Source organism: Numenius arquata, chromosome 7 (assembly GCF_964106895.1).
Source record: "Numenius arquata chromosome 7, bNumArq3.hap1.1, whole genome shotgun sequence".
NCBI lineage: Eukaryota > Metazoa > Chordata > Aves > Charadriiformes > Scolopacidae > Numenius > Numenius arquata.
In genome coordinates this window covers 19,975,269-19,988,422 of record NC_133582.1, presented here as the reverse complement: position 1 = coordinate 19,988,422, position 13,154 = coordinate 19,975,269, and the positions used below count along the sequence as shown (strand labels likewise).

The window sequence follows — 13,154 nt, the reverse complement described above, 5'->3', positions numbered from 1 at the left end:
TTTGAGAGACTGAATATATATAAACTGACGTGCACGATACAGACCTGTACCTACCTCAAGGCCTCCAGCCTTGAGATAATTATTTAATGTGAAGTTGCGCACAAATGCTCAGTAATTTTTTATTATTCTTTTCTTGCAAGGCTACTTGTATGTGATTTACACGTGTTCATTGATTACCACTATTTTTCTCAACTGTTGATTTTTTGAAAGTAATTTTTTTACATATACTGCGGAAAGAAGGCTTCTTGGTTTTCCTTTAGTCCTCTGTCATATTAGGGATCCCAGACTTTTGTTTTCTTAGGACAGCTCTTCATGCCCCAAACTTGAGATCTTGACAAACGTCCTTGTTTGGCCGACTCACCAGGTATGGGGAATTTTTGTTGGAGGTGAAAAATTCTGAACTGATATACCTGTGTACTTTATTATGATGAATTGCTGGAACAGTAGGAGTTAGTCTCCCATTTAATGTGGAATAAAGTAAGTATTGTAAAAGAGGCAAATCTAGCAAATAGTTACAATTTAAGTACTCTTAAAAACATATTGTATTCCGGTTGCCAAACAGAAGCAATAGTAGAAGTCTTTATTACAATTGCATAGGATGACTTTTTAAGAACATTCACTGGTGTAGCTCTCCAGAAGATTAGATCCAACTGGATGACCATAATAAGAAAATACAGATGTTAGACTGGAACTGGGTGTTCAGGTTGAGGAGCCACAGGATTCCCCTTACTGTATTTGATAGAATGAATGGAAAAGAGATGCTTTAGGACAGCTTTAGGTCTCTAATGGAGATAGTACAGTTTTCCTACTAAGGTATAACAATCTTTCCTTCTTTTTTTTTTTTTTTTTAAATTGAATGCTTAAGAAAACCTGTGGTAGAAGGAACTGGAACTGCACAAACTTTAAGTATCTATAGCTAAACTAGAGATTAGGGAAAAAAGTGTATTCAGTCTTTTTTTTTTTTTTTGTGGGACTGTTTTTTAGGAAATTTAAAATGAGATACGTCTTCACTGCTGTTTATCGTATGCCAGTGTGTTTTCTCCAGGTGTGTCCTAGACAAGAAGACATTAAGGTAGATTGAAAACTGGCTGAACTGCTGGGCTTAAAGGGTGGTGGTCAGCAGCATGAAGCCCAGCAGAGGCCAGTCACTAATGGCGTACCCTGGAGGCTGATACCGAGGACAGTACTGTTTAAGGTCTTTGTTAGTGACCTGGATGATGAGACAGAATGCACACTTAGCAGGTTTGTGGACAATACAAAACTGGGGCTAGCAGTTGATAAAACAGATGGGTGTGCTGCTACTCAGAGCTGGACAGACTGGAGAAATGCACTGACAGGAACCTCTTGCAAAGTCCTGCATCTGGGATTGACTGGCTGGAAAGCAGCTTTGCAAAAAAGGCCCTGGGGTCCTGATAGACAAGTTGAACATGAGCCAGCAATGTGCCTTTGTGGCAAAGGCAGCCAATGGGACATACTGGACTGCATTAGAAAGAGAGTTGCCAGCAGCTCAAGATGGGTGATCCTACCCCTTTCACCTGGCACTGGTGAGGCTCACCTGGAATGCTGGGTCCAGTTCTGGGCTCCCCAGTACGAGAGGGACATGGACATGCTGGAGCAAGTCCAGCAAAAGGCCACTAAGATGACGAAAGGACTGGACCATCTGTCGTACTAAGAGAGGCAGAGAGCTGGAACTGTTTAGCCTGGAGAAGAGAAGGCTCAGGGGGATCTTATGAATGTGTGTATGTACCAGATGGTAAGGAGTACAGACAACTGAGTGGGCATGTTCTTAGTGGTGCTTCGTGAAAAGAGGAGGCAATAGGCACAAACTAAAACATAAGAAATTCCAGTCAAACATAAGAAAATACTTATTTTGCTGTCAGGATGGTCCAATACCAGAACAGGTTGCCCAGAGAGGTTGAGGAGTCTCCTTCCTTGGAGGTGTTCAAAACCCACCTGAGCACAGCTTAGCATATTCTGTTCTAGCTGACCCTGCTCTGAGCAGGGAAGTTGGACTAGATGATCTCCGAAGGGCCTTCCAACCCTTCTGTGAATCTGTGTACATTTTGTTCCTATAACAGTTAATATGTTGTACCTTTAAGTTGTTGGTGTGAAATGACAAAACTAATAGCCAGTATTGTGTAAACACTGAGAGGTAGCTTTTTAAAGCAGGGTTTCAGATTTAGCAATAACTTGGTTTTCCCCGTTAAATTCTCTGAGCAGTGTTGTCCCTTACAATTTAAGGGGGGAAAAAAGTCCTATTAAAAAATAGAACTTCAAAGATTATATGAAAAAATCTTGATAGCTTATCTCCAGTGTTTGGCTAGCAATGCATGAGAAGGAGTAAAATGTTCTTTTATAATTAGCTGTCTGTTCTGTATGTAGTAAAGCATTTGTAAGAATGTATGCTATGATTATGGACAGCTTTTCTGAAAGACTGTTTCAAATAACTTCAAAGTATTTTCCCGTATTACTATATTTTTATAATGTAGTAAGAAGCAGAAATTTGTCTAGTAAAACCAAACTTTTTTTGGGTCTTAAATTGGTTGTTTTATTTATTTTATCTTAAATTGACCTTTCATTGATCATAACACATGAATTTTAAATGTTTAAATATAACATACTTCTCATTATTTGGCATTATTTGGTCAACAGGAAGAAAAGGGGGAAATGAATGTAACCCATCATAACAAAAAATATGATCATTCTGGACTATGGTAGAGAATACATTTCTACATAAAATTAATTCATAATAAAGCCTGGAAGTTTTTTAATGTTTCTTGTTGATGTTGTAGATTGAACTTTTCTGTTTGCATCCCACTGTATCTGTGGGGAGTTACTTGTCTCTAAAAAACCCTTGTTACTGTTTCTCAGTTACTTCTTCCTGCATCTACTGGTTCTTACCTACCCACAGATAGCGAGGGTAGGTCAGGTTCGTTGGTCCGTGTGTTCCAAATCTTTAGCAGCTTATGCACATGCAGTTCCTTGTTGGCTCTGTAGGTGTGTAGTTCATTAAATAGGTGTGCAGCACCAACACAGGCTTGGGATGTCTCTGGAGGCTCTGGTGTTTCAGACTGGTCGGTACAGACAGCACCAGTGCTCACTGGCAGCAGCACTGGGAACAAGACACTTCACCTGAACTGGGCTGAATAGAGTGCTCTGAGCCAGGGACCCACATGTTAAGTCAAAAATTAAGGTTTACCAGAGATGTAAGGTTGATGTTTATGTAGGATGTGTAGTGATGTGTTTTTCCTCATAGGTATCAGTTCCTTTTTCTATGTAAAATTGGAGAGAATGGACACATTTTTAATTAGAAAAGCATTCCATCATGACTAAATTGCTGGCAGGAGCAGCTGACCATGCAAGAGTTGGTCAGCTCTCCAAACCGTAACATCTGGTTTGGAGTCAAAAATATTTCTCAGCCAAATAATAAAACTTTCATCTTTCAGCCACAAACAGTTTTGAGCACTAATTGTTGTTTGTATTGCATGTAGTTCAAGACACCACAGCTAATGCAGCAACGGACTTGTTTAACCTTACCACATAGAATATAAGTAAAAACTCCAATACTCAATTATTGGCATAAAAAAGGTTGTTATTGTGACTAACTCACTCTGTTGTAGTTCTTCAGACCAAGGAATATACATTCTTATTAATGATTACGTTACTGTTTTGTATGAAAAGTATTAAGGCCTTTATCTGGCAGTCTCAGTATTCTTGGGGAGAGTATGGTTCTGTCTGTACCTCTGGAATGATAATGCTAACTGAAAATACAGTAAAGCACAATTAAATTTTTTTTTTCTGTCACCTGATAAGAACTGCAATATGTATGATGCATTTAGAGTGGAGCTGGGAAAAATATGAATTACTCAAATAAGGGATTTACGCTTCTTAGTAATATGCAGTTGTTTCAAGCTACTAGTATTTTTAAAAGCATTTACAAGCATGCTTAGAAAATGGCTCATCCTCTCATTTAGAAGTAGAGAGCACAAAACTTGTTTTATCTGCCTACCTCCAACTTTTGCAACCTACTGTTTTTCAATTTTCAGAAACCTACTTGAGCAAGATCTATATGTTTTATCTAGGACTTTGAATGTGTTAATTTCTTCCAATGTACTTCAGTTTCTGCTTTCATTTCATTGAAATGCTGTTAAGTTGCTTTTGCTTCCCTTAGTAGAGACTTTTTTTTTCTATGTTCCTATGCTAATACGGTGCATTGAATTTTCAAAGATAAAATCTGATATAGCTATTCCATTACTTTAAAAATACTGAGATTTATGATAGAGAAATTTGATAGGGATGGAATTCAGGCTGCTGAAAAACATATGCTATGATACAGCATTCAGCTGCATGCATTTTATTTTATTTTTACGTTTTCCATAAGACACCCATGTCCTTCTTTTAGGGAGTGAATGGTGCTTATTGAATTTGTAGATGTGCAGTGCTTTTTGTATGGGTGATGAGAATTTAAAAATACCTTCTGAATCCAGCATTGCATATAGGCTTATTTTTCACTTGGAATTTTCAGTGAGGGTCCCATTGCCAAATCATAATACCCTTGAAAACACTACTTTTTATACTTTCTGTAGATTGTAGTGCTGCATAACCTCAGACTGGAACACTGCCTGAAGTGAAGAACATCATTATGGCACTTCTGTGCACAAAGACAGGAGTCAAGGGCTGATTTGAGCATGGGATTTGACCTAGTGTTCTGCAAATACTTATTGTAATAACCTCATCATAAGTGTGATATTTTTTATAATACCTTTTAAACTACATTGTTTAGCTTCTTTAACCAAAACTAAGGCCTCTTAATGCAAAATACTGCATGTTTGGTTTTAATTAAATAAAAACCTTAGTTTTCAAAGTATTTCCGATATCGACAAAGGAATTGGGCACTGGACACTGTTTAAAAGACAGGGAAACTAACTTTTGGGATGCAATAGCTGGGACTGTATGTTGGTGACAGGAGGGAGGTGAAAGCTTTGTGGTCAGAAGTTACTGTTGACATCACCAAAGACAATGAGAATATAAAGGGTTGAAACCTTGGGTGAAGGGCACTGCAGTGATAGTTGTGATTCTGCTAATGAAATTGCATGGAGTTTTGCTGTCATTTTATTACAATGTATTGGAGGAGTTTTGAGTCTTCAAACTGTGAAGCTCTTTCACAAGAAAGCCAGAAGTCCACCTGCTCCCTGCAGAGATATTAGCAGCATTAAGAACAGTTGCCAAAACCATGGAAGAGCTATTTTTTTCCCCTCTTTCATTAAATAATGTGTACAGATGTTAGAGAAATTGAATTGGTTTTTGTGATTTTTTTCTTAAAGTTATTTCCTTGCTATGTAAAGGTGAGTGAGACTGTTTGTTTTTTCTTTCCATCTGATACTGTATCAAAACTTTTTTCTTTCTTTTCTTCTTTTTTTTTTTTTTCCTTTTAATCTAAAGCCTGCCTTCCCCCCCCCCCCCCTTTTTTTGGGGGGGGAGGGGGGGGCACGGGTAACAATGTTATGTGTGTGTTATTTCAGACAATAAAACTTAGAATACAGTGTCTGGGCTCTTTTTTAAAAAAGCAACAAAAAAAACCTAAAAAAGACCCCAAAACCCTCAGAAAACAGAGCTTGCTATATTACATGGCACAAATCTTGAATCTTCTTTTTCACTTACAAAGCTCAAAAGAGTTCTCGTAACTTGTCTGAACACTTGACTGTAGACACTTCTCCAGTCCAGAACACAGAGGCTCTGTGCTTGATTCCAGGAGAGCAATTGTGGGCCTTCTTCATATTTTCTGGCCCTGAGGGCAAGTCAGTGCAATCTTTCTGTTGCTTGGCTGAATAATAACGGAGGACTGGTCCAGGTTCTGCCCTCACAAAAAAAAAATCACCCAAACAAAACCAACCCTCCCCCTCCTCCCAAATTCCTAAATTCTCTGCTGCTTCTTTGTTGTCCATTTTTGTTGCGTCTTGTTCATTTTTAAGATATACACAATAAACTAATCAGATTTTTTTTTTCTGTTCAGATGTGTTTTGTAGCTCTGATCTGCTGTCTGGGAGTTGTGTGGATTTGCTGGAGTTCTAGGATCACAAAATATTGTATTAAAACCACTTATTGCGCGAATAGTTTATTCACTTACATATATGCATATACACACACACATATGCATACACACATACTTATCCATACCTCTATATTGGTGAGAGTGCTTCCTAGTTAAAAAACAGAAAGACAACATCCCATGTTGGGGTGCAATTGAAACATCCCATAGGATGTATCTGGTTACTTTAAAACTTTCACTGAAGGTTAGGCAGCTTTGATGGTTTCACAGCCTCCTTGAGCTGCTTTCCTCCCTGGGCCCCCAGACTGCTGGCTTTCCTGCAGCTACTTTTCTGTTCAGCTGGAAAGTTGGCAAGCTTATGTAGTGAGGGACCTCAGACCTTAGGAGATCCACATACACAAGATGCCTACTAGAAAAGCTATAAAAAATGAAATTATATCTGGGAAACCATCAGGCCTGCAAACCAGAACAACCAATGTTGGCATTTTAGATGTTTCTAAAATGAATTTTTTAAGAATAGTTAGCATTTGGAAAAGAGGAATTTGAGATTTGGTTTTTGTTACAATTTAATTTCATGTTGTAATGTATACTGTGTGTGTTTATTATCCAACAGAAAACCTCTGTTCAAATTTTGTTTTAGGCTATGCTTTTAATTCTTTTACATACATGTTGTATTTTTCAATGCATTAAATGTGCTTTTTTTTCAGTGGTATTTACAGCAGCAATGTGCATATAAAGGCAAAACTTTCACCAGGAAAATAGCAGGTTAAAAAGTATAGAAAAAACATTCTACAAGAGCTATAAGATTGTAATAAGACAACGTTTATACACAGAATCACGGAATATTTGACTTATTTGTATCATGAAAACGTGCCAGATTGTCAAAGTAACTTTCAGAACACCTAGATGTTTTTTCTTACGATTTAATAGATAACCAGAATGCCTTTTCTCATAATATTATTTCATGTCTGTAGGTAATATATGCTTTGAACACTAAAAATGATGAACACGAAGCTGCTATCCAAGCCCTTAAGGATGCTCATGAAGAAGAAATTCAACAAATTCTTGCAGAGACCAGAGAGAAGATCTTGCAGTATAAAAGTAAAGTTGCAGAAGAAATGGATCTCAAGAGAAAGATCCAGGTTTTAGAAGAGTCACTGGAAGATCATAAAAAGATGAAACATCAGGCCTTGACAGAATTTGAAGCCTATAAGGATAGAGTTGAAGATATGCAGCTTTGCGCAGAAGCTCAGCATGTCCAACGTGTAGTGACCATGTCAAGAGAAGTAGAAGAGATCAGAAAGAAATTTGAGGAAAGGCTGCGAAGTTTCATACAGTTGCAAGTACAGTATGAGAAGGACAAGCGTACAGCTCTGGAAGACTTGAGAGCTGCCCACAGGCTTGAGATTCAAGAACTTCTCAAGACTCAACAGAGTCAGAATGCTACTTTAAGTAAGGGGCAAGAAAAGTTAGAGGAATTGCATAGACTGGAGCTGGAAGACTTGAACAGTAAAGTTGAAGAGTTAAGACTGGAAAGAAAAAAACTCATTGAGGACTATGAAGGTAAACTCAGCAAAGCACAGTCCTTCTATGAACATGAACTTGATTCTTTGAAAAGATCTCAGCTTTTTACAGCAGAAAGTCTGCATGCTTGCAAAGAAAAAGAAGTGGAGCTAAGAAAAGAATTTCAAAACCAGGAAAGTATGTTACGGAAGAACTTGGGAAAACTTAAAACTGAATTGCAAATGGTCCAGGATGAAGCTGCCAGTCTACGGGAAAAATGCCAAAAACTTCAGGTGGCTCTTGGTACAGCAGAAAACAATGTTCAGGTGAGACCAATTATATGTTATTAAGACTGTGAATTTTCTTTTCCTATTTATACTGTCTTTCCCTGTGGCTGGTAGGTTGAGGTGACTGGAACACGTAAACTTAATTTTCTGTCACTCGTACTTGATTATCATCTATTTCTAAATTTTTAAAATTTATATTATTATGTTTATTATATGTGTTTAATTTTCCCAAACTGAATTAATACTACTTTATATTCCAGTAGAATCTAGAAACCCCTATCCAGGGGAAAGTTTTGGTCTCCTTCCTTTCAGCTCTTCAAGAATGAAGCTTCGTTGTTCTAGTCATACTACCCAAAGTGTAGTATGTTCAATAGACTACTCAAAATGGGTACCACTTAAAGAACAGACAAAAAACCCCAAATCAAACCCTGTTCCCTCCACCCCAAAGAAAGAAAGAAAAAAAAATATGCAAAATGCTAAGCAATATTGCATTAGGTCTACATATAAATTCATCCCTCCTCCACCCCAAAAAAAAGGATTCTGAGAGGGAAGGAGGATGTTGGTGACTAATATCACTTGAGATGTTATACTGACAAACTGAAGTGCTTGCTAGAAAAGTTGAGAAACCACTTATCTAGACTGCTGAGTTTCTTGGAGAAATATATTTGACAGGGATGTCATACAACTGACTATAAATACAATGAGGGTACTGTATTCAGTGCAGTCTTGCTTGTAGAGAACATTAGTGATTATCTTGCCTAAACATGTTGAGTGTTAGGAAAAGTAAGTTTTTGGGAGGTGAGAAAAAAGACAACTTTCTGAACTGTTTGAACTTTTTTATTATAACATCTTTATTGCCATTTTCACAAGCAGTAACTGAAATGTTTTCAGTATGTACTGGTTTTGGCTGGGCTAGAGTTAATTTTCTTCACAGTAGCTAGTACGGGGCTGTATTTTGGATTTGTGCTGGAGACAGTGTTGGTAACACAGGGATGTTTTAGTTACTGCTGAGCAGGGCTTACACACAGCCAAGGCCCTTTCTGCTTCTCACACCAGCCCCACCAGTGACTAGGCTGAGGGTGCACAAAAAGTTGGTGGGGGACACAGCTGGGACAGCTGATCCCAACTGACCCAAAGGGATATTCCATACCATATGACGTGCTCATCAATAAAAGCTGGAGGAAGAAGGAAGGGGGAACACTTGGAGTTATTGGTGTTTGTCTTCTCAAAGTAACTGTTATACGTGATGGAACCCTGCTTTCCTAGAGATGGCTAAACACCTGCCTGCCAATGGAAAGGTCCTTATTTTGCTTTGCTTGCATGCACAGCTTTTTCTTTACCTATTAAACTGTCTTTATCTCAACACACAAGTTTTCTCACTCTTACCTTTCTGGTTCTCTCCCCCATCCTGCTGGAGGGCAATGAGTGAGTGGCTGTGTGATACTTAGCTGATTACCAGGGTAAACCACAACACAGTGTTATTTAGATACTAAAGTTTCTTGTCCTTAAATAAGGACAAGATGTCCCAGAAATACAAAGATTGTATTTTTTTGGTCAGCACAAAATAGGACTGGGTGCACTGGACTTGAAGGAAAAGAGTCTGTGAAAGACTGCTTGGTTTTTGGTAGTTGTGCTGAGGTCTGGAGAACAGTAAACTCTATGAGTAAGCTTAAGCTTATCTTGTCTTTTGCATTTAGTTACTCTCAAGTTTCAAGACCAGAAGTACCATAAATGTGATGGTCATAGTAATTTTGGAAGCATCATTGAGTAGAGCTGAGATGGGCCATGAGCTTTTCCCATTTACAATCTAATTCCAGCTCATCTTTTGGACTATTCTTCCTTCTTGTATTAAAGGCTACAGGGTATAGTGAAAGAAGACTGCCACCTTTATCAGATGTTAAATTCAGAATACCTTTTTCCAGTTTCCCAAGGGGCCTCCCAAAAGTTCCTTTCCAACTCTCTTCAGTTAACAAAGCAGAACTCTTGCCTTTCAATTGATTACACCAAGGAGGTGGGGTTTTGGCAACCTACAGCAAAGAGGAAACCCACTGTATATTGATCATTCCTGCAAAATAAAGTTAGTCTTAGTCTTAGTTCCAAAGAGGAAGAGTCTAGTACAGTATTCACAGCAGATTTTTTAAGTCAGATTTTTTAAGATGCTCTGATCATCATGGAGGAGGTGACCAAAGGCATAATCTCACCACTTCTGCTGTCCATGTTTCATTACACAACCTGCCCAGTGTTTTCCCCAATTCTGTTTCCTGCTTTAGTTTCTGAAATGATCCCTTTACTATTCCACTGACTTGAATGATGAAAAATCTAGCTTTCCTTTTGAAACAGAACAAGATTTCCTTTTCCTTCCTGCATGGCTGAGAACACATCATCATCATCATCGATATGCTATTGTGAATCAGTACACCAGACTTAAAGCATAGTAGAAGCTTGATTTAACTAATTGCCTAGCTCTTGTTTTATGTATATCCGTGTGCAGCTTAATTTGTGTCAGTACTAAACACTCACAGTTGCAATGAAGCACACTGTAAACTGCTGTGAACATACAATGTATTACTCAGTGTGAAGAACTCTCAGATATCAGAAACCAGGTTTCTCAAATTGGCCCCCAAACCCTGGACCATTTTACCATTTTTATTTTTCGTATACCTTTTTGAATATTGTCACTTTTCTTTTATGCATCCTTGTCATGCCATGTATCCAGTATCTTGTAGTGCTTCAACAATATTTTTGGAAAAACACAATACAAAACGAATATGACTGTAATATCACAAGAGTTCAGCTTTTGTATGAATAAAGCTTGCTTGCTGAAGGGTCTTTTCAGTTTTTTTTAATCTAGTGTTTGTTTAAACTTAAACACGATTGTATATAATGATAACAGGCATTATACTGTTCTTCCTCTAGGTTCTTCAAAAACAGCTAGATGATGTGAAGGAAGAGGAGATGTCATTGTTAAGCAAACACAAAGAAGTGGAAAGTGAGCTAGCAGCTGCTAGAGAGCGCTTACAGCAGCAGGCCACTGATCTTGTTCTCAAAGCCAGTATGTATGTCAGGAACTTAATCTGAAATGAACTTCATCTCTTTATTCTAGCCTTTCCTCGTTCTGTTAACCACATGCAGATTTAGAGTGCCTAAAGATTGTTCAATGCTGTCCATAGATATTTCTGATGACTTGGTTTTTAACTGTTTTGATATCACATGCATTGTACTTGGGATTCTTTCTCTGTGTACTTACTTGTCCAAATGTTCTACTTTGTATGGCATGTATGCATCTTCCAGGCCATGGAATTTCTTGCCTTAACAGCACTTGTACAGAATGCTGCTACTGTGTATATGTTCTCCACATAATCACTGAGAAATGCTTCCTATTCCTCCATCCTTTTTCAGTTGCCTTGTCTTTTTGCTGAGACTTACTGCTGTACATCTACTATCAGAAGACTTGCAGCTTATCGGTTAATAAATCTGTTAGGATTTTCTTTATAGCTGTTTTCTTGACTTCTCTGTGCTCCTTGGCATAAGGAAAGGCATAGAAAATGCTTTTAGATTTGCCTCTACACATGGGTTTTAACTTAGTGGCATTGTCTCTCTAGTAAACTGCTTAGTGGTAGGGCATGGGCCTGAGCCCAAGTACTTGAACTTGGTTAACTATGCTTATAGGTAGGATTGTAGGCTAAAAGTAAGCCCTTGACTTACCTTTGGACTTTTTCAACTAGACCAGTCGTAGAAATACCTGATTATTTTCCACACAAGTTAGCATAAGCCCAGGGGCCCTTCCCAAAAGTCACTTTGGATATGATCACCTTGTTTTGAAGGCTGGGATGTTGCCAGACTGTACCAGTCGGCCTTAGGGACAGAAAATACTTCACAGCATTAACTTGCTAATGCTGTAATAGTTTACTATTTATATTATATACTGTATGTACTATTACTGTAATTGCTTACTATTAGCTGGCTACATGTGGCCTAGCCCTCAAACTGTGTATGTGAATGTGGCCTGTATCAAGGCTTTATTTCTGTCCTTCAAATAATGAAGCAGGTCCTACAGATGGACTGAGTGTGTCTGCTACCTAGGAGACCTTCATGCCTAGGACAAGTGGCATAAACGAGCTAGCTAAGGTAAAGGCTAGGAATAATCTGAGCTATATGTTTGGACAATATAGAGGCCAGCTGGGACCCAAGACTGCAAGGTCCTACTGGATGTAAATAGCTAAAAGAAATGGGCTCTCTGCTAAGAGGATCTCAAATCATGGTTCTCAAATGGGAATCTGACCCTCCAAAAAATGACGTGTGAGGCACTTACAGAAAAAAATCATGACCTGAGACTGTTGGAGGAAAGAAACCTGTTCTCATACACTCTTAGGCTGTTCCTGTTTCTTTCCTTAGGCAGAAGCATGGGAGAGGTTCACCAGCCAGCCCCAGATTTACTGGAAACAACATCCAGGCTTTTTTTCTTTATTACTGATGACAATGAGTCATCTAGACTGTGAGTCCAACGCTGGTCTCCTCTGGCACTGAGGTTTTTAGCTTTACCAGAAATGGCAGTGTGTCCATGCTGTTGCTGAGCTCAGTGGCACTATCAATAGTACCTCCTTGCTTTACAGCACCTCGCTGTGCAACAAGAACCAGGAGCCCTGTTTACAGTGGTCCCACCAAGCCTTTATTGTGAGATATAATTGATTACCAGCTCCTTTGGATATGTTTTCTGACCCTGGCTCACTGCCATCCTCTTTAATTTTCTGCTCATGCTTGGATGTCAAAAATCCTGCCCCAAAGAAACTAAATTCTTGTACTTAATTACCATTCAAAATATTTACTCATTGTATTTCAGTTTGAAAATGCTGAGTTATATTTATTTCCCATAAAAGATTTATTCTTCTTCCATTTATCGTGAGATTCTAAACTTGAAAGGAAACTGCTGTGTTTCATATGTTCTGTGTAGAGCATGAGGAATGGGAAACCTCTGTTGTGTGACAAAAACTTAGATTAGTGTGTGTGTGCACTTACAATAAAATATGCATGTACATAATACTTCCCGACAAACTTGAAATTCTTGTATGATATACAGATACAAATTAAGTAGAACAAGGAAAAAAAATACCTGAAGTCATAAACCTTTTTCCACTGGTGATATGAAGGACAGATGATTATATAGTCTAGCTTTGTAGATTTTTTTTTTTAAATATATATAAAGAAATTAAAAGCAAGCCTCTAACCTGCAAGGATTTAGATCATACTTTACTATGGAGAGAATGAGTTCTGCTACATCTTTTAGTCATATACCTATAACAAAATAAACAAAGTGT

At 38.2% G+C, this 13,154-nt stretch overlaps 1 protein-coding gene across 1 annotated transcript in view; it reads left to right on the top strand.

Moving 5' to 3' along the window:
* Positions 1 to 13,154, top strand: part of FAM184A (family with sequence similarity 184 member A) — a 65,660-nt gene that overhangs the window by 13,455 nt on the left and 39,051 nt on the right. Inside the window, exons 2-3 of the mRNA XM_074150565.1 lie at positions 7,024 to 7,878; positions 10,756 to 10,891. Of these exons, the coding sequence (XP_074006666.1) occupies positions 7,024 to 7,878; positions 10,756 to 10,891 (991 nt within the window). The remainder of the gene's footprint in view (positions 1 to 7,023; positions 7,879 to 10,755; positions 10,892 to 13,154) is intronic.